General features: G+C 38.7%; 4 protein-coding genes across 4 annotated transcripts in view; 2 read left to right on the top strand and 2 right to left on the bottom strand.

Moving 5' to 3' along the window:
* The window catches only part of LOC137970514 (fibrocystin-L-like), a 73,502-nt gene extending 71,298 nt beyond the window's left edge, over positions 1 to 2,204 (top strand). Inside the window, exon 41 of the mRNA XM_068817033.1 lies at positions 2,194 to 2,204. Coding sequence (XP_068673134.1) covers positions 2,194 to 2,204 — 11 coding nt within the window. The remainder of the gene's footprint in view (positions 1 to 2,193) is intronic.
* A 1,227-nt stretch (positions 2,205 to 3,431) lies between these two features.
* Positions 3,432 to 5,859, bottom strand: LOC137970693 (dual specificity protein phosphatase CDC14AB-like). Its single transcript, XM_068817226.1, has one exon. It carries the CDS (start codon positions 5,743 to 5,745, stop codon positions 4,618 to 4,620), a length of 1,128 nt encoding a protein of 375 aa, XP_068673327.1. The 5' UTR covers positions 5,746 to 5,859; the 3' UTR covers positions 3,432 to 4,617.
* Positions 5,860 to 6,601: 742 nt separating this feature from the next.
* On the bottom strand, positions 6,602 to 16,409 carry LOC137970794 (meiosis-specific with OB domain-containing protein-like). The gene is made up of 13 exons (XM_068817363.1): positions 16,284 to 16,409; positions 16,110 to 16,167; positions 14,480 to 14,611; positions 14,250 to 14,325; positions 13,609 to 13,801; positions 13,168 to 13,268; positions 13,039 to 13,091; positions 12,377 to 12,472; positions 11,959 to 12,060; positions 10,822 to 10,981; positions 10,061 to 10,256; positions 7,999 to 8,085; positions 6,602 to 7,540 (listed from the first exon to the last, which is right to left on the bottom strand). Exons 1-13 carry the CDS (start codon positions 16,407 to 16,409, stop codon positions 7,430 to 7,432), a joined length of 1,491 nt encoding a protein of 496 aa, XP_068673464.1. The 3' UTR covers positions 6,602 to 7,429.
* Positions 16,410 to 16,784: 375 nt separating this feature from the next.
* The window catches only part of LOC137970237 (TATA-binding protein-associated factor 172-like), a 45,478-nt gene continuing 42,149 nt past the window's right edge, over positions 16,785 to 20,113 (top strand). Inside the window, exons 1-4 of the mRNA XM_068816755.1 lie at positions 16,785 to 16,901; positions 16,981 to 17,104; positions 18,089 to 18,206; positions 19,096 to 19,257. Coding sequence (XP_068672856.1) covers positions 16,891 to 16,901; positions 16,981 to 17,104; positions 18,089 to 18,206; positions 19,096 to 19,257 — 415 coding nt within the window. The 5' untranslated portion in view covers positions 16,785 to 16,890. The remainder of the gene's footprint in view (positions 16,902 to 16,980; positions 17,105 to 18,088; positions 18,207 to 19,095; positions 19,258 to 20,113) is intronic.

Raw genomic sequence — 20,113 nt, 5'->3', positions numbered from 1 at the left:
AAACGTATTTGTTTGCGTACGTTAGCAACCCAATTCAGTGCAACGACGTCAATTTTTAACATTAGAACCAATCACAGGCCGCAAAGTGAGACGGCCATAACACGAAATATTGACGGCTCGCGCATAGGCAAAACTATCGCGATACAACTCCCTAATGATCAATGAATCCGAACGGCAAGGCGATGGCCGCCATTTTTCAACTGAAATTGGTGAAGGGTTGTGTTTATTTTTTTCGTTTGAAATGGGTACTGAACTGAACGGTAGGTACAAGCTGGTACCGCGGGGGTAATCTTTAAGTTCACTTGCCCTCCCCGCAGGTCACAAATCTAACAACATAGCTCAAGGATTAATTTTGTGATGCATCATTACAGTCAATTGATTGGGCTTCGATTTGAGTCAAAGCTCGCTAGCTTAATTTGAAACGAGCGGAGAATCCAGCTGAAATTCAGGTTACTCTCCTCCACTCTACCAGTCACTCAACTGAATAAGCTTAATTGATTCCCGTTAATGGCGTCGGTCGTCCAAAGTAAGAAAAAATGATTGGACAAATAAAGTCCTGTGACTACAGCAGTCAAAATCATGGTTGACAGTTATTCAAAACTTCGACAGGAGGTTTATTAAAGCTTTACTTGATGCCTGATTCGTGTTTTGATCTGCCCCCCGGGTACGCATTCGAGGGATATAAAACTTGACTCGAAATCGCTATTCGGCTTCTCTGAAGATACCTCGTTTCTGCGGTATAAAGTAAGGTACTTCAACTAAAATAAACCCCTTTCACATTCAAAGTAGCCTTCTTAACGTCCCCAGTATGAACCCGGCGAATAAATCTATTGCTCTAACTACAGTAACTCGAACTCAATGAAATGAAAAGGAGCTTGTAATAATCAGAAAGAAACATTACTTTTCTTTTCAACGACAACGCTTAAAAAAATTATCAATCCCTTTATTAAACTTTGACACAGCCAGACTGAAATTTAATGCATAATTCATTAATGTATTATAATTTTGTCGATTTGTTGCAGGCTGTGTTTTTTATGACTTATTGATAGGAGAACAAGCGTCTTTCGCTCATAGTAGAATTCCATTTGCTGGAACTGCATTTACTTTAATTATATACTGTACTTTTGGTTCATTTACTTCGAAGCGATTGGTAAAAACATCCTCTAGACTATCTGCCTTGACGTTTGAATTTTGGTCGGGGTTGTATCACGCACTCATTTTTCAAATTCTGCTTTCCTCGAAAAGGAAACAGGAAGACTTAGCATAGAGCGGAAGCTTTAACTGAGTTTGCGCAACTGAAACGAAAAAAAAACACGGTCCAATACTATTTTTCTTGTCTAAACACATTTTTCGTGGAATTTAATCACGCGGTATAATCTCAACTCGTAGGAATTCACCGGCTGGCTTTTGTGAATTGGAATCATCCAGCCGGGAATTGGTCTTGTCGTAGTCAACTGCATGCAATAAGCAGAGGTTTGAAAGAACTATCGAAACCAATTCGAAGCATCAGATACGGATGCGGTCACGTGAATCATAGTTTTCTTACATCAGGTTTTACTGCTTTTTATAAGCATTCTAGGAGGTAACAATTTGCCCATGTTTGGTAATGCAGTTTTCTGTGCCCCTAGGCCCATACATCCAATTATTTTCCATCAGAATTAATTGGATGTGGCTAAGGTATTGTCAGTAGCAGGTCTGCATAAACTATCAAACGAGAGCCGAGTTTAGTTATTGCTTTGTTATTCATTCAAAATATGTTCAGAATATAGACAAATTGATCTTAACTCAGAAGATTTCATGTAATCTAGGCTAGGGCTTGAAAAGAAAGGTGTCATAGAATGTAAAGGAAAATAAGTTGGACTGTGCGTGTCCAAGTTTAGGTTGGGAGGCAGCGTGCCAGCTTTGTGCCCAGTTTGGGGTGTGCTGCTCGTGAAACTGGTCAGTACATCTCATTTACTGAATATCGGTACCGTGGCCCAAGTCAGACGTTTCAGCTGCAAATCACGCAGGCTAAGTGAGGTAATATTGGAACGAAACATAGCCGTATAGTTAGTCGGCATGTCTCAAAACAATATTTGAGAATAACAACAACAATGGTATCAATGACTCTTTCATTTACAAGTTTTCGCCTTTTTACTTCATTCTGAAGAGATTTAACTGAAGGTAAACCTTTTTTCGACCTTTTTATCCTAGATGACACATGACAATGAAAAGAGATTAAGCAAAATCAGCCCAAAAGTTCTTTGTATTGTCAATTATCGTCTGGATGGATGGCCTTTTATTGGCCTGTGACTTATTCGGAACTTGGTGCCTTCTTGATAATTCCACACGCGTCGAGAAAATATTCAAATGATGCAAAGGCGTGGGAGGTGAATAGAGCAGCTTGCTCTACAACACGTGGACGCTGTTTGATTTATTTTTTTTCCTTTGACTCGGCTTATCTTTTCCATAGCCCTTTCACTCAGTAATTATCGTTGCATGATATGTCTGATTGGAGGATGTTCATAAGTCGCAGAAAACCCGAAACGAACGAATAGCGATTTCAAGTCAAGTGTTATATCCCTCGAATGCGTACCTGAGCAGATAAAAACACGATAAGTCATTATGTAAATGAACGGATGTTAAAATTGAGTACCTCTCAATCTCATTTGAATGTTCCCTGACTCAACTGCTGTTCTTATGAATCTTAAGTTAACGTCGTTTGAGAAGTTTCCTTGTCGTAAGCCCAGCATCTTTTCGGGAGTAATTGCAGAATACACGGACGCTATTGATGTTCTTGCCTTTTCCTCGGTTTCATGTTCCGAGGGCCATTTGGAACTAGTCACTTAAAAGTATATTGGTTTTTGCTAATGTTTAATACGATCCTGAGACAACATTTGTCAACTTGCATCTTGAAAAACCCAGTTTTGAGAGGCCATTATGTATACGACCGGATGTGACAAAAGCTATCCTCGACAGCCCAATCTTACGAAATTCAAGGTGTCCCGGCTGAACTGCAAGAATTCCTATAAATCTCTAAGATTTACTGTTGTTTAAAAAAATGGCGGATTTAGACGGCGATACTTGTAAGCGACAATTTTCTTGTTCTTCACTTGTGCATACCTTTGCCTCGTTGATTTTTAGTCTGTCTACTGAAAGTAAAATTCCATGCACTGCCAAATAACGCTGTCCCCGGGCGCTGTCCACCTTTTTGCCGTCTAGCCACAAGAGTGTAAAGTTTTATTAGAATGAACTGTATTACCAAAAAGGCTTTTGCCTCAAAGAGGACAAACTCGTTTTCAAAAACTCCCAACTGGTTTTTTTACATGAAATAAATGAATATATGTTCCTTTCTTGACTTCTCGAAAATACTGTTCCACACAATACTCAAAATTTGTTGAAATTCTCTGAGTGGTTCACATGAGCTCCAGTGATCAACCACAAAACGACCCTCAAACCGCAAACAAATTTATTCCACTAATTCACGTAACTGCTAACTGAATGACGTAACATTATCCATGATCAATATAATATTTACAACGTTTTACGTCCAAATGTGAATGATACATAACAACAAGCCCCTCTGTTTTTGACCGATTAATATATACAAATGAGGATCTTACAGTTCTATCTTTCCAGATACTAATATGAAGTAAGGAAATATTGCAAAAACCAATTAACTCTTCAAGACATAAGAATTAGGAACATGCAAATACAAATAGTGCTGTTAAGCATAACATCTTTTCATGATGAAAATACACCTATAAAATACCAGTGTAGCATAATTCCCTTCCTCTTCAATAAATTTTATTCATCTGGGAACTAACAAATAAGAAACCTTTTATGAGTGGTGAAGAGTTTTAAAGTCAAATTTATTTTTAAGATGAAAACAAGTTAATTCCAAGTTAACCGAACCTTGACCAATCATAAAAAAAATTCTTGTTTTGATTTTTTTCTTACAAATGGTAATCCTTGTTGTTTAATCTTGCCTGCAAGAAATTGTCTTTTTTTACATATTTACAAAAGCAGCAATGATGAACTGAAGCATCTCTATAGAAACATAACAGCTTCAAAATATCAACAAAATAATACCATCTATGCAAATTAGGACTTAATTCCTGACTTTGTCTGGAATACTTAGCCAATGGACTCTAAACAAAATGAAATTTACTATTCTCAACAAAGCTAACATTTACACGACTATATTACAATAACTTATCAAAGAGTTTATATTACTTTTTTTCTGGTTTTAAACAGAATGATCCACACACTCAAACCTTTTGTAAGGCATAACTTCTCAATCAAAATATTTTTTCGCAAAATTATTTTTCTTTAGTATTTCTCACATTTGCTAGAATATTGTCTTTAATCAGGTAAAGAGGAAGAGCTCAACCTCAAAAAAATTCCAATGTAAGGAGTATTTTGACTATGCAACAGAAAAATGCCTGAAACAAAGTCAAGAAAGGTCAAAGAAAACACTAGTAAGTAGTGAGTGACACGGAGAGGGTAGTGTCTGGGTTTTCGTTGATTTGATTGGTTCTATAATTATTCGCCATAATCTATTCTTTCAGCTGTCTCATACCGCCTCGTGAGTCACAAGAACGTGGTAACACATTTTCACGTCATGAATATTGATATTTACACATTCTCCTCGATGATCGTGTTATTTTGGATAGAGAATATGTTAAGAGTCTTCTTGAAGGCTTCATTTAAGTCTTCAATCTTCATATCTTCGGGATATCCTCGCATGATTGGATCTTGCTTATTTTCCAAGAAACAGTGTTGAAGTGTTGACACGCTTCCAGGCCTACAAATACGTAACCAGCCCACGGCTTCGCCAGCTGAAAATCGGTACTGTCTGATCAAATAGCAACCGATTAGAGTTCCTGTTCTGCCTAAACCTGCTCGACAATGAACGGCCACCGCTCCATCGCACTGATCAACGACTCTCGTAAACTTTTTTATAATTGCTCTGGTAGGGATCCCTCCGTCTTCAAAGTAGAGATCGTTATGCGTGAAACCATTGGCGGTAAAACAGCGTGCGTCGTAAATAAGCCCGTATTTCATCATGTTATCGTCCTTGTTCAGTCTCACAACTCCCTTGACACCGGTCTGCCTAAAATACTTCCTCAGTCGGCTAAATCGACTTGCTTTCAGTTCGAGTCTCCTCTGAGGATCACTTAGTGCGAGCAACTTGCCGGGAACGATCCAGTTCAAATCAAAAGCACGCTCTTCCTGCTCGTACCTGTTCAAGTCGAACTCGTCGAACTTAAAGAACCCCAGTGCTGTCGCCTTTTCAAAACCTTTGAGACAGTCTAAAATGTTCAGATTGTGAGATAAATTTCCATTTATATCACAGTAAGGAGCGAGAGTTGAAGGATGAAAGTGTTGCTCTAGTAAGCCGTAGATGTCTTCCGCGGTCATTTTGAGTTGACATATCGCAAAGGCGCCACATAAAAAGACAGACCGTGCTCGCTTCTTCGCCTCCATGAGACCTTCGTTAGCTGTAGTGTACAGTACAATCTTCTTCGTGGCTGGGATCATGTGAAGTTTAGTGTTCACTAGACAACAGAAACGGTAAATTCCTGCCAGATTCGAGGGGCCAAAGAAAGGTGTGTCGTGAAATTTACAACCGTCGAGAGTCGAGTCGTGGTCCACGCTAAAATAGTGAAACGATGCGTTGTTTCGAGGTTTACAACTCACAGTTACAAAGAATAGGCGATCCTTAACCACTTCACAAGAAGTCATGATGTTTCTGTCCCACATTTTCGTTTTCGTGTCTTCAAAGCACGAGAATTCAAGATACGCTGCCGGTCGCTGAACCAAAACAAAGAGAGCACAAATCGTTGTCGTGGCGCGCTAACATCTAGTCATTCATTCATTGCTGTGTGATGCATTATCATAGCACGTGATAACAACAAAGCTCTGATTGGGTGAAGAGCAAGAGGAAATTAAGTTTTGTTTTATTAACCAATCAGATAGAATAGTGGACAATGAATATTGGCTCTGGTCTTCCAAAGTTCATGCTATGGTTCACGCTGGAGGAATTGGCGCGAAAACGGGATTAATTTTGGAGTTACCTCCGGGCTGAGTCACGTTTCTTGTTGACAGCCCAATCTCACAAGGAAGTTCTCGAGCACCAATCGCCAACGGATCCACTTTTCGCTTTCGTCGAAACAAAGCTGACCCATTTATTTTGGCGTTCAAATTACTTAATAAAAAATTGAAATTACGTAATAAAAAAATACCTGCTATTTTTTTTGCCATTCCGCGTCTCGTGACTATGACGCCGGCAAAAAATATTTGGAACATTCCTTGTGATACTAGACTGTGCTGGTAAACAGGATTAATTAAATATATCGAGAATATTCTCGATTTAGCAGTTATCACTGCGAACTTGAAGAAAGTCAGGAGGATTTAGTGAAATAAAAGTTTGGGAAAATTTACCGACTATCGCCGTTACATGAAAACATCAAAGGAAAGCATTGTTATAGCTTTGTCATGGAATAAATATTGAAATTTCCAACAAAAGGGTCATGATTTCAAATCATTAAAAATATTTAGTCACGCTGATAAGAACACAGACGTAAAATTTATCCTGGCACGTAAAGTAAACCACCTTGTAATTTCGTGATTTTTATAAAAGTGGTCTCATGTGAGTTCTCGATAAATGGTGAAACCTAGGTGGGAAAATCCAATTTCGTCATGGCTTATCCTTCTGCAGGTATACACCTTATTCCAAAATAACCGCTATTTAGATAGTCTTTTGTTTTTAGACCTTGATGCCTCGTTCAAGGCAATTTTCAGCTCAAGAACTAGGCCTCAGGGGCTAATTTGAATAAATACAACAGAATATTTAAATGACGGCCGTTTTGGAATAAGGTCTATGATACAGATTTCGAGCATACGTCCGTTCATTAATAATGGATGAGCGTCAGGTTGGCGTGGTAGTAAAGGTACGAACTCGCTTAACATAGTGACGGTGACGATAATCATAACTATAGCAGTTCTCAAAGTCTCCGAAACATTTGCCCTGGGTATTTCATCTTCAAAACATTCTCATTTTAAACTTCCGTGTTATGTAACACGATTCCTCTCAGGGGCAAGGCTAGGTTATTCAAACAGTGGCTTCAGGATGAATGTCACGGATCATTTAATTTTCTGTCGTGCCCGTAACTTTGTTCACAACGCAACAAACTCAACACCTGAGACGGAAACAAAACCTGGTTCACTGGAAAGTGCACGGAATGTTGATACTGACCGCGAACGTCATACTTCTAACAAAACTCACCGCAGTTCCATGGGGTTTTTTCCGTACTTTTAGGGGGAAGAGTGGCGAAAACTGATGAATGAAATGTTTTGTCACCAACGGCTAAAAATAAAAATTGCTGTTCTTTTTTTCTAAAATATGTAAATTTGAAACGGTTTTAAAGTGATGCTTGTGAAGGCTTCAATGCAGCGAGCTGACAGATTCGGCGGCCTCCTTTGGGTCAGCCAAGGTACACGACAACACTCTAATCCATTTCTTCGGGGCGTTTGAGGAACGATTGGATGTTGTGACCTAAAAGATAGGTAAAACCAATTAAGTTAAATTACTTTGTCAATTTAGGGGCCATTGAAATGCACAGTATGACGATTCTAAACAACGGATAGGAAAGGCACTTAGAGTTTCCCTATCTTGAACAAACTTGTCCAAACTCTGGATTAAAATGCCTCAGTACTTGTTTCACAACAAAAGAAGATAACAACTAGAACGTAACCAGAGATGATGCAAGAAAGCATTTCTGTATCGAAACCTCTGCGGAACAGCTAATTTACCGCTAACGAAGAGAACTGATAGCAGGAAAATGATTTGTTTACATTATCCACATTTTACAAAGAATATTAAAGGTCACCTTGGAAATCTAATTAATCAGATTTTGAGCCCAACTATAAACACGGATGCGCAAAGACATCTCAAAACTGAAACAGGCTAGCTATTCACTGGCCAGCAATGAAAGACTTGCAATCACATTTCACCTTAAAGAAAACTTTACATTTCTCCAGCAAAAACTGCACTTTTAGCTCTGTCATCTGAGGCACGGACCAGTGAACAAAATCCGTTGCCTGGTGGGAATAGAATAATCAATCGGGGATTAAAAAGATATTAATATCTGTCAATTATCTCTCTTGTCTGTCGTGCTACTTTAAAAAATAATTCACCCCATGAATTTGCCGCTTTGAACATTGCGGCCAGCCGTTGTTGCTTTGTTTTTTGCTAGAGTGCACGCAAAATGAACTCCCATAATTATCTGGCCTCAGTAATTCAAATCCTTGATACGTTTATCGGTTGGATAAGTCGCAATCCATCTTTTAAAATATACTATGAAAAAGACTTTAAACAATTGTATGGGGTTATTAAACATTTTTCGCGCACATGTATTTACAGTTAGCTATAAATGTGTTGTCTGAACAATTGCGACCCGGTGGGACGGGAATAGGAAAATCCTATTCCAAGAAACAGGTAAGAGAGATGGAGAAACTGAAATGCATGCATGTTGGTCCAATTTAAGAAGCTAAACAGACGTATAAAGCTGTAGTTTAAATATTGATTCTCAGGCCTTGTCGAAATATTTCGTTAGGCTTGACCCCCTGAAGTGAAACTTTTTTGGTGAAAATATGGAATCCAAAGCACTTTTTTCCGTTGCACCTTCATTTATTTGTTTGAATTTATTCTTCCTTCGCGGAATAACGGTGGATGGGTGCGTTGTGAGTCCTTCACTTCCAAGAGATGGCCTAAGAGGTGTTGTTTTCGCTTTCATCTCAAGCACAGGGTCATAACCAAAGCGAATTGATTATGCACGGATTCAAACGAAGACTGAATGATGCAGCCATGATCCAGCTGCCGTAAGTCTTCGCTTGCCCTCAAGAGTAGTAAAATCGGTGCCATGTTTAACAAAACTTACCAGCGGTCTAACGGGGCGTTGCTTGGGGAGAAGGGAATAAAGAAAAAAAAAACAAACTGGGAAACTGAGAAAAAGAGAAAAAGCTCCCCACCCTCCTCTCTCAAAAACGCCTGTCTATTGTCTATATGGATACTTAAGTTCTATATGGATACTTAAGTTCGACGCCCTTCGGCAGATCACGCAAGGTAAAGGAGATAATGACTTTGGATTTTTAAAGTGTTGCACTAACTAAGCGACATTTAAAAGTTATCAGTTCATGCTATTAAATTGTTAAATATTTTATCACCTTTATCTCTGAACGTCATGCACTGTAAAAATTTGATATGATAAGTGACAATTTGGGTTTTGGTTTGGGTTTTGGGTTCTTTCTTCGCTTGAGTTTACTAATGAAAATTTCCAAATCAGTCTTTCGACTGAGAGTCGAGAGTCCAAGTCCAAGTGTTCATGTGCTTCGCTTTGAAACAGAGGCTGATGGCGATGGCGCTTTCTTGTGAAAGCCGCTGTTACCAAAAAATCAATTGTTAATTTTATTTGGATTTCAAAACTATGTTAAGTAAACACTAAGCGACCAAGTTTTAATCCTTGATTTCAAAAAGACACCCATTTATTTTAACTGGAATTTTTACTATGTAATGGTCTGCCATTACTGACTTTAAGATCTTGAGAGAGATGGATCGAGGAGAAAATGACGTCAAGGCTCACTAGTTTACGGTTTAAGGTGCCATACGTGTTCGCCGCAGAATTAATATGCAGCACTGGAGTTTTTGGCTTTCAGAGTTTTAAACTAGTGTTTTGCATGTATAACAAGCTGCATTCACACGCTAAAAGCCTTTGACGTCACTTTTCCATGAACCCAGCCCTCTGAGGTCCAACCGGTCAGTTTTGACCGTGAGTAATAACGGACCGTGAAATCCATAACTTACACTCAAAGTAAACAGCCTTTGGATAAAAATAAAAGCTCAAGATTTTGGCAATGAGTTGTTAAGCAAACACACTTTCAAAATCTGAAGAAAAAAAGGAAGTGATTTGTTTTTTATCAAGTCCAAAATGTGTCTTTTTTAACTTTCTTTTACTCTTACCAAGCTTAGTCCTATTATTTTGCCAGTTCATACCAATGTCTTAAAAGTAAAACTCACTTTGCATCCGCACATGTTCTCTGCGCACTTTTCGCTGAGCCTACAGTTCTCTATGGTTCCCGTGTGATCAGAAAGGGAGATCCCAAACTCGTACTGTGTCTTGATTGATGAACTGCTTCCCGGGTTCACAGATGTCACGCACTCTGGGTTGGAACATACCTCGTCGAGAAGAGCTACCCTTTGGTTGCACACAGCACTGTCAAATCATGAATTTAAGAAATTAAAGCAACTTTATCAGTGAGTTAAACCATATATTCAGACAAGACTGCACTCAACTAAGGTTTCTTGGGAGAGAAAGTATTTTAGTTTCAGTTTTTTTTTTAAAGTAAACAGAGAGGAAACTAAGTTTTTTTTTCTCAAATATTAAAATAATTATATGTTACTTTATTTGAAGTGTGGAAAGAAAAAAGTTAGGAACTATTCGTGAGACTTCGAACATATTTTGGAAATAGGGAATAACTGAAGCCGGAAAACCCCGGGGAGGGGGAGGGGAAAGCATATGAAAGGGGTGAGGGTGTTCGTCGTCTCGCTAAGGGGTGTACATTTCGGATTTTGCTCTCACTTAGGGTGTTATAGCCCATATGTAGCCGTGAAGGTCTCGTTTAGAGTTTCACGCGAAGAAATATAAAAATATCTATTTAATATGTTTTAAATATGGTCTCCTTTAGGGGTTTAATTCAAAATTTACGACAAGCATCCCCACCCCTTCATATGCGAAGCCCCCACCCCCAGCGTGGGGCACAGTGAGAAAGCGAACTAACCACCGAGAAGCAATCATGGGTTTGTTTTCTCTGTCAATGTCAAATGAGGTGACAAACGCATAAAGAATGCCCAGCGTTGGGAATTGCTGATTATTGGCGTCTAGGTCTGTCATAAGCTGCTTGAGTTGCTGCATGCTGTATATATCCTTTATGTTAATAACTGAAGAAAAAAAAACATAAACAGAAAATTAAGTAGAATATTCAATCTGCCTGAAATCAAAACAATATTACTGTTTGCCGGGTTACTAGATGAAATATATATTTGTATTTCAAGTGCGGGTTAATGAGGAAATTGTGCCTGTCCCTCTGTCATTGTCTCTTAGCCGGAGACACCTGAAAATTTCATGTGGCTTCGATTTGTTGGGCTCATATGTTCCCGTGAAAGGACTGAACACGGGAACACATCAGCTCAACAAATTGACCGGCTCCCAACAGGAAGTGTAAAGCTTGGTTTTCACTTGGGACGCAAGCACAAGGGAAGCATAAGATCCCTTAATAATTTCACTGACCGTGAAAACCGGGTTGACGCAAGCATAACTTTTCCTTGTGCTTACGTCGAGTGAATTGCTACGTCTGGCCAATAAAAAACCACTCGTTCCAGATTCCCCTCGTCTGAGCATTTGAACAAAATGGTGGATGCCGTGGTTGATTTGGATGCTTATGTCGACACTCGTTTTCACTAGTATAAGCTACTTACGCTACAACTGCTTAATTAAATTGTCCAGATAAGTGCAAAGATCAATTCTATGCTTTGCTTGGTTAAAAGCGGTCCTAATGTTCTGGAAATTGATTTCTCCAAACATTTATCTGACGTCATCTTAGGTCAAATATACAGTCACTTGCGGTCTTCCTTCTGCCGCCGATTCGTCCGTTGTTTTTCGGAGTTCGTGTCAGAAGCCCATGGGCTCCTGTTCGTGCTTCGTGCAAAAAAGCGCCTCAATCCCTTCATGACCCTTCATGTCTTTACAATTAGCTAGATCAATCGCGCCTAATTCGCGCCTAATTCACGCTCTACCTTTCAAAAGCAAAGCTTGGAAAAGTTAAACTGTGTAACACCTCGAAACTTGAGGCCCTGAATAACCCACTAAATGAGGTCGTCATCTACCCTTAATTCTCATTGTAATATCCTATACTTACGGTCAAGTCCCTCTGTCGATGACTCGGGATTGGTAAGTGGGTCGTCATCTAAAAGTTCCAGTGATTGGGCGTAGTTGTAAAGGTATCTAGCTTCCATGGTATCTGAATAAGCAGTGTCGGTATGCAAGTAATAGAATAAATTTAACGGTATAGAGACTGAATAAATGTATATATTTTTCCTGCGATATGAGGCAGTTAAACAAAATCGTGTAACTTTTATTTGCTACTGTAACGACCAACAGAAATGTTATAATTTCTGGTGAAATTGGAGTTAAGAAATATTTTTCTAATGTTGGTTAAGAGTGTAATCTAAGTTAGTGATCAAGTCTATCTATAGGAGAGCACATTTGCTCTGTTGCTTGGGGAATCAAAAATCAAATCACCTTAAATAAAAGCAGATCACCACAGTTAAACCTACCTGGATTGGCAGTAATGATTGTTTTGTAATCACAAGTAGCAATCATGCGCTTTTTAAAGTCGTCAAACGTCACCTTTACATCTGCAATAAAGAGAACTGCGAAAAGGACGCTTCAGTGAGACAGTATTTTTCTCTCAAACTAAGATTAAAAGCGTAAACAATTTTTGCCATTTTGGTTGATATATCTAGATGTGAAGGGAAACGTTTCTTTAACGGGTGTACCGTCACAGTGGTTAAGAGCCGACCTAATATTCTCATCAGTGAGGTTTCACCCCTTTGCAAAAATTGGAGGCATATACATGTATGTGTGTAATTGGGCAGGTGCCACGAATGCACTCGATTCCAAGTAAACTGAGAGGTCTTGGAGAATCCTCCCCGAGAAAACTTTCAACAATTTAACCGTTACTGGAAGATATTTTCCAGCACCGATTCTGAAGACGGCAAGAACAAAGGAAATGCCCCTTCAATTAAAAAAGTGTAGCCGTTTCTCATCTCATTCCGTGCTGGCATGGTTACTGGTACCGGGTCCGGCTTCAATGTGAACAATGTTCAGCCGACCATAGCTCTAGGAACCCTTACACACGATCTTAACTTCAACATTCAAAGTACCATTCGTGGTTAAATATGATGGGGTCTACTTCAGTCTTGTAATACGTTCTTACTTATGTCTTTAGGCATCCAGGTTTGAGCAAGTTCAATTGTGTCCTCGTCCCACCTGAGATAAAACCAGACTTTTTTTTAAAAAAATCATCCTTACATAGCAACCCTCGTGTTATTCCGGCAATACTTACATGACAAGTGGGAAAGAAAGACATGTTTCATCAAAGAGCAACACTTCACATCTCTTGACATGTCTTCCTGTTTTAGTTATGATATCCTTTGTCTGCCCAACCTACGAAAGAGGTGAATATGGTCAATTGTCCAAGTCAGTGATGGATAAACATGATTTGCCAAGTAGACACCCGTTCTGAGACGATCAAAGACAAATGAATGACTTTGCTTTGGTAAATTCGAAATAGCTCTCATGATAAAAGGCTTCAGTGTGGCATTTACCTAGAGCCCAACAATTTTAATTTCTTTCAACAAGACGCATCCTTGAAAAACTGATTTTCGTTTGATAACCTCCACCGTTTGTCGAGTGAAATCTGTGAAATCATTCTTCTGCTTACAAAAGAATATCCATCTGTATCTAGCTTATGACCATCCCCAAGGTGTGCACTGATTTTACTTACACTTTTGACTACGGCTTGAATGTTGACGTGCTCTCCGTTCAGGCTTTGATCATTGGCTATGATGTCTCCCAAGGTATAGAAATCATTGCTGGTCTTTATGGGTATGTGTGAAATATTGTCAAACTCAGTTGTGTCCCAACCACTGAACAAGCTTGCCGAAGAATGCGTCTCACTAACATGTAACTGAAAGGGGCTGTAGATTAAAAAAATAACATCATCAAACTAGTCTGAAAGTAGTCAATGTAAAAGTTGTGCAAGTTAAGTAAAAGGCAATCTTAGAACCGGAAAGGGGAACTGGCCGTACATTTTCGTTTTGAAAAAGAAAATGTACCCACAAGATTGAAATGTCAGGTGTTACATTTTAATTTCCTGGTGATGCTACAAAGATTTGAATCTCTCTCCAAGAAATGTTTGGAGAAAGACTACCTAGCTGTGAGATTCATGAACTGATGTATTGAAAACTGATTCGGTTACGTTAGCCTTATTTCACGCAATAAAACGGCTGTTGCCCTGGGAAGCAACTGTTGTATGTAAACGATCTTCCCAAAGTGGAATAAAGTTGTCTACAGTAAATTTCCATGGATGTGACATAAAGAACACAAGTCAGTTCTATGATGCATGATTTCTCCACTTGCTTGTACCTTGGTGTCCATGGCCGCCACTTTTGTTCGGGTTCATTGTTTTGCTTGTTTTGTATTTGCGGATTTCTTACTTCAACTGTTCAAAAAAAATACAAAGGAAGGAAACAAATGTGTCGTCGGCATATTTACTCAAAATAGTGGAAGAGGTTAACTTGTTTTCATCGTATTTCGATATAAAATTTGATGGATGGCTGCATGATAGTTTTTATCGGGTTGAAGTTTTTGCTTACCAATATCGTTTATCCTGATGGACTTGGAAAGGCTATCGATGTAACTTTCACCTCCCCAGCAGTTGACATTGATGAAGTCGGTAGGCGAGTCTCTCAGCGTGAAAAAGAAGTGACATTTTTCTCTCCCGGGGTCTATGTATTTGCAAATAGAAAGGACCGTTAACTATATATGTAACACTTATAAAGAAATTTTCTATCCAATTTTAAAATTTGCTCGAATAACTATGCCCTTTGGAGAGGTGGATTTCCTAAAACGCCAACGGAAGTATTCGAAAAGACTCAGGGTCTTGATCCAATTGAAATTAGGCTACACAAACGGCAATAGATCGAAATAATACTGAATTGCTTAAATAAGGAAAAATAATTGAGCGGCATCTTCAATTCAAATCCTGGATCACAACTTCATAGCAAATACAGATACAAATGGAAAATGCGAGGAAATATTCGCGTAAATGACCTGGCCGCAGGAAAAAAAATATCATCTTATTACGGTTATGCAAACCCTCGACTGCGTCTCAGGTTTGCATAACTGTCTCGAATTCTCCCAACTCCCCCCGAGTGTTTAGATGAGGCTATGGAAACACGCAAAACGTCCTCTATTGCTTAAATAATGGGTCTGTTTCCATGTAAATATTAGTGATTTAATGTATTTTCATGGTGGTCTGTCTTGTATGGGGTCATTAATTCTTTTACAGACCGTCCTTATGGCTGTTTTTTCCTATCTTTTACATTATATTAACTATTTATTTATATTTGCTGTTTATAATGCCTTTAAATTACAATAAACAAATAAATAAATAAATAAGAAACATTCTATCGGCATCGCAGATGTCGTGGGTTCGAATCCCTTTGCAGCCAGCAAAATTTTTGAGCTGTCATTTGAGGCAATTGTCCAGTTAATTAAGTGCGAGGATCCCTTTATCGTTTCGTCTACAGCACGCACTTTAAATATATACATTTATTTGAATGTTATAGTATCGTATCAAACGCCAATTGGTCAAAGCGGAAGACACCATAAAAATCTTTGTTTGTCCACCAAAAAAATTGAATAAGCATTGCTTTTGTTTTCGCTTGGGACCATTGTAAGTCCCAAGAGAAACGGGAAACAAAATGCTCATGCAAAATTTGGGGGGAAAAACAAAGAGTATTATGGTATTTTCCGCTTCGACTCGGCCAATATAGTTTATCAAGATGCTTTCATATTTGTGGCGTAATAAGTCACCATAGCAACAGAAAAGCATCTAAATTTACTTGACCCGGAGACTCCCAATCTATGTAGCCGAGAGGTGATTAGCAGGCTAAGATGAAATTCTCTGCTGGATTCAGTGAAATTCTCTGACTCCGATTCAGAGCCGCATTAAATTTTTCAGTTGAGAAGATAGCTCTGAGCTCAGACCAGAATTTTTTTAGTATTAACAGTTGAATCTTAGCTTGGGGTTCAAGCGTTTAAAGTCAAAAGATACTGTGTGTTAAGAGGGCTTATCTGTTGCTGTGGTAACCTATTAGAAATTATTTGTGTTTCAATTGATTAAAACACATCGCACTGTATACTTGAATCAGTTCTGTTGATTCAATCCTTTTAAATAGTTCGATTTCTTGAAAGTTTTAAACCTGGTTTGATCCTCCTTACTTTTCCTGTCCGGAAATGAGTGCACTGCCTGCTTGGCTATAATAAGCCCCACTAAAGTCTGTAATGTAAAGAGAAAAAGTAAACAGGGTTAAAGCCCACATAAAATCACTGTAAAAATACATACGACAAAAAAAGCAGTAGCTGAAGTCTAAGTGAATTTTTATATGCACTCACACAGTTATTCATTCCGTGACAAAGCTCTCCGATGGTAGTTCGTCCACCAAATGTTTCTCCTGTACCAGCCGAGAATCCTGTGCCGTCAGGCCAGGTTGTTTGTGTACCAAACCCGTTGAAAGTCATTGTTTGTCTCACACAGAAATTTATATTGGTCTTCGGTTAGTATATTTTACAAAGGAGGAACTTTTTCCAAGAGTCAAATGGTTTTTTCGTTAACGAATTTTGCGCGGGAAAAACCGTCAGCAAGCGCGGTGTCTTTTTACCCACAATTCTTCAACCCATATCCATGGCACTCCGTGATTAACAACCGTATTTTTAAGGTCAGTTTTTCTCCTTAAAGAGAAAATAGGCCGTATTAGAAAAAGAAAGATAGTAAAAAAAAAGAAAATAGAAAAACAAATCACGAAATAATCGGGGATGATTCACATTTTCGCGGGTAAAATTTGAAGAGAACCCGGGTTAATAATACCCACAATGCCGTTGTGAGAATTCACATTACGCATGGGCAAAGCCATGGCGGAAGAGGGACAGAAACCCAGAAAGAGACGGAGATTTATTTAGGGAGAATTTCGGCCATGTGACGTTCATTCGCTGCCACAAATCAATGGCTACACGGTATGCATGGTTTTGAATTTCATGAAATAAAAAATAAGATAACGGGTTGACCGTGGTTGTTGTCTGTGTTGCGCTGTAGACTTGAGCGACTTCTGCTGTTGTTGGACACCGGATCCACGGCAGTAACTCGAAAAGCAGCCGCCCAGCAGCTTGGAGAGGTGCAAAAATTACATCCCCATGAACTGCAAAATCTGCTTAACAGGGTAAGAATGCTGAACTTTAATCTCTAGTTGAAGAAAGTGAAGATATCATTAAGTGCTACAAATAACTAATTCAATTAGTTGTAAATTAATAATTAAGTGGAGTTAAACATTGTAATATAGAAGATTCATGTTCTCTTTTTTTTATGCCTTGCAGTGTCTTTGTGAAACGTTTTAGTCCGTCTGTCTATGTAAGCATTATATCCATGGATTAAAGTTTCAATCAAATGACTGGTTAGAAAAACCTTTCATCCATGGATTACATTTTCAATCAAATGGTTCAAGAAACCATCCTTGGAAGGCTAGTAACTCTGCAATATATAGGCTTTCCTTTCCTTCCGTTTCCTTTCCTATTTTTTATTTTATGAATGTTCAGACCTCTAGCTGTTTTGAAGGATATAATCATTCTCTTCTGCCTTCTTATTTCTGAAATTGGTGGCAATTTAGTGCCAATCTAATGAGGTTTTACAGTAATGTTATAATTAAGGATAAGCAATAATTATTGTTGTTACCCTTATTTGTATATCAGTCATTAGTATATACTAAAACAGTGGATAGTGTTGAACTCGCACGCTGATTGGCTCGTCAAACTCTGAATATACTGTGCTATTTACCTCCGAGCAACTCGGGAAAAAATGGCGTCCCGATTTGCATCCGTGACAAGTGAAGAAAACATCCAAATTAATTTTTTGTGCTGTATATTATCTCACTGTTTTAGTATATACTAAAACAACTATTCACCTCAGTGTCGGTGGCTAGTGTTGGATATTTACCTCACTGCTTTGCGGCTCGGTAATTATCCATTGCTAGCCACCTCCATTTCGGTGAATAATTGTTAATTTTACGTCATACATGGCACAAACACTTTTCAAGCATAATGAGCCTGAGATTTTTATTGAGCTTTGTGGTCATGTTTGGTCATATTTGTTATCCCAGATAGTTAAACATTGAAAAGTCAAGATTCGTCAAACTTTTATTGTCTTTCAGGTGCATGTGTTCCTAAAAAGCAGTAGTTGGGACACAAGGATTGCTGCTGGTCAAGCAATTGAAGCTATTGCCCAAAATGTGCCTCAGTGGGATCCAGCAACCTCTCAAAAAATCAAGGGTATGTAGTGCTCTCTATTTGGCTCACAGTGTCATAATTTAGGATATTTGATTCAGGGTAGTTTAGCCTCAGAGCAGTGGTTTTTTATCAGTACAATGGTTTTTAAAGAGATAGGAAGTCAATCTTGTGACACAGACCATGAGTTTGTAATCTTTGTTTTTTTGTTGTCATTCTTTGGCCCCACGGCCTTAAAGCAATCACTCCCAATTACAACCCCCCCTGTGACGGCCAAAGAGGAATGAACTCTTGTTTGAGTTTGAGTTTGTACATAAGCCTACAACAATTTGGGTAACTACTAAAAACTTCACCCTGGATGAAACCCAGTTAATAAAGTTGTGTAGAAGTGGACTCTACGTCCTCAGGGATTCCAAAACATCATAGGCTGTGAACTCAACTAGTTAATGTTGGTGTTTTAAAGTAACCTCAAGGGAAGAAGGAAATGACAAAGGACAAATTATTCCCCTGATATTCAGGTTTAGGTGATACTTACCCATATTGTTGAGGAGAAAATAGTTCGTGAAATGGCCTACAGGAAAGGAAAGGAACTTTATTTAAGTGTCTATTGTCGTTCTAGCGCTGGAGCACTAATTGGGGACACTGTAAACTGAAATTAACAAATAATGCAAACAAATCAAATGTTAGTTTTTGAGGAGAGGGGAAACAAGAGTACCTGGAGAAAACCTCAACCCACATATGACGCCGAGTCTGGGAATCGAACCCGGGCCACATTGGTGGGAGGCGAGTTCTCTCACCGCTGTGCCATCCCTGCACTCCCTACATCCAGTTCGCTTTATACTGGTGCAGCATAGCGTGAGTTTGAAAATTACTATATTGCTAAGAAGTTTTAAACTACTAACATTTCCAATTTCTTGTGTTGATATCTTTTTAGTTGAACCAGCAGAAGGAAACAAAGAGGAGACCGGGAGTAACACTGTTGAAAGTGAACTGTTAGAGTTCTCAAAGTTTGACATCAATCGTGTATTAAAGCATGGGGAGCGTCTGGTTGGATCCTCAGGAGCTGAATACGATCTCCCTGATGAAGATCTGACTGGTATTCCACCAAACTTCTTCCTCTTAATTATGCATAGGAACATAAAATGGCTTTTAAAAAAATTATAACCCTGCCACCTTCTGCAGACGTAGATGGCTTCCAACAGGCAAAGCAAAATACAGGCAACTCTCTCGTAAGCAGACACCAGTCGGGAATTGGAAAAAGCGTCCGTTAGTAGAGCTGTCCGCTTACGAGAATTATTCCCATATCTTTATCCTACAAGTACATGTTGGACTCTTTGTTCATGTCAAACAAACTGACAGCTTGCTTTCCCGCGGACAAATGGAGATTTTTTAATAAAAGCGACCCCACTGTTCGGTTGCTCTGTCAAAGGTCATAGTTTTGTTTGAATTGCAAATTAAAGACAAATTTCATTGCCAAGAGTCAATTATACGTGGGGTGTCTGCTTATTGAGCTAGCGTAAACAAAAGAAAAATCCAATTTTAATTTTCAAAAATGTCTGCATCCGTTTACGAGAGACCGTCTGCTTAGGGGACTGTATAAATAGAGAGTTTGACTGAAAGGTAAAATGGGAATTGAAAAAGGTGTCTGCTTGTAGAATTTTTTGTTAACAGAGAGTTGACTGTAGAATCAGACCTTACAAAACTTATTTTAACCTCTTGTTGGCCAACAGTCAATGGGGAGAGCTGTTGTTCAGTTTTTCAGAAATAATTTTTAAGTTCTACAGATTTCCAGCAGGCCATTGCAAATTTACTGGTAAGGCTTTTTGAAGTCTTCTTTTCTTGTGCCCATGTTTCATTTGAAGTCCTGTTTTTGATCTTTCACTGCAATCATAAAAAAATATATTTTAAAAAAAATTAATTAATAATTATTCCATGAGTGTGTGTTGGATATG

This window comes from Montipora foliosa, chromosome 9, assembly GCF_036669935.1.
Source record: "Montipora foliosa isolate CH-2021 chromosome 9, ASM3666993v2, whole genome shotgun sequence".
NCBI lineage: Eukaryota > Metazoa > Cnidaria > Anthozoa > Scleractinia > Acroporidae > Montipora > Montipora foliosa.
Note: the sequence above shows the minus strand (reverse complement) of the source record. Positions and strands in the feature narration are given on the sequence as shown.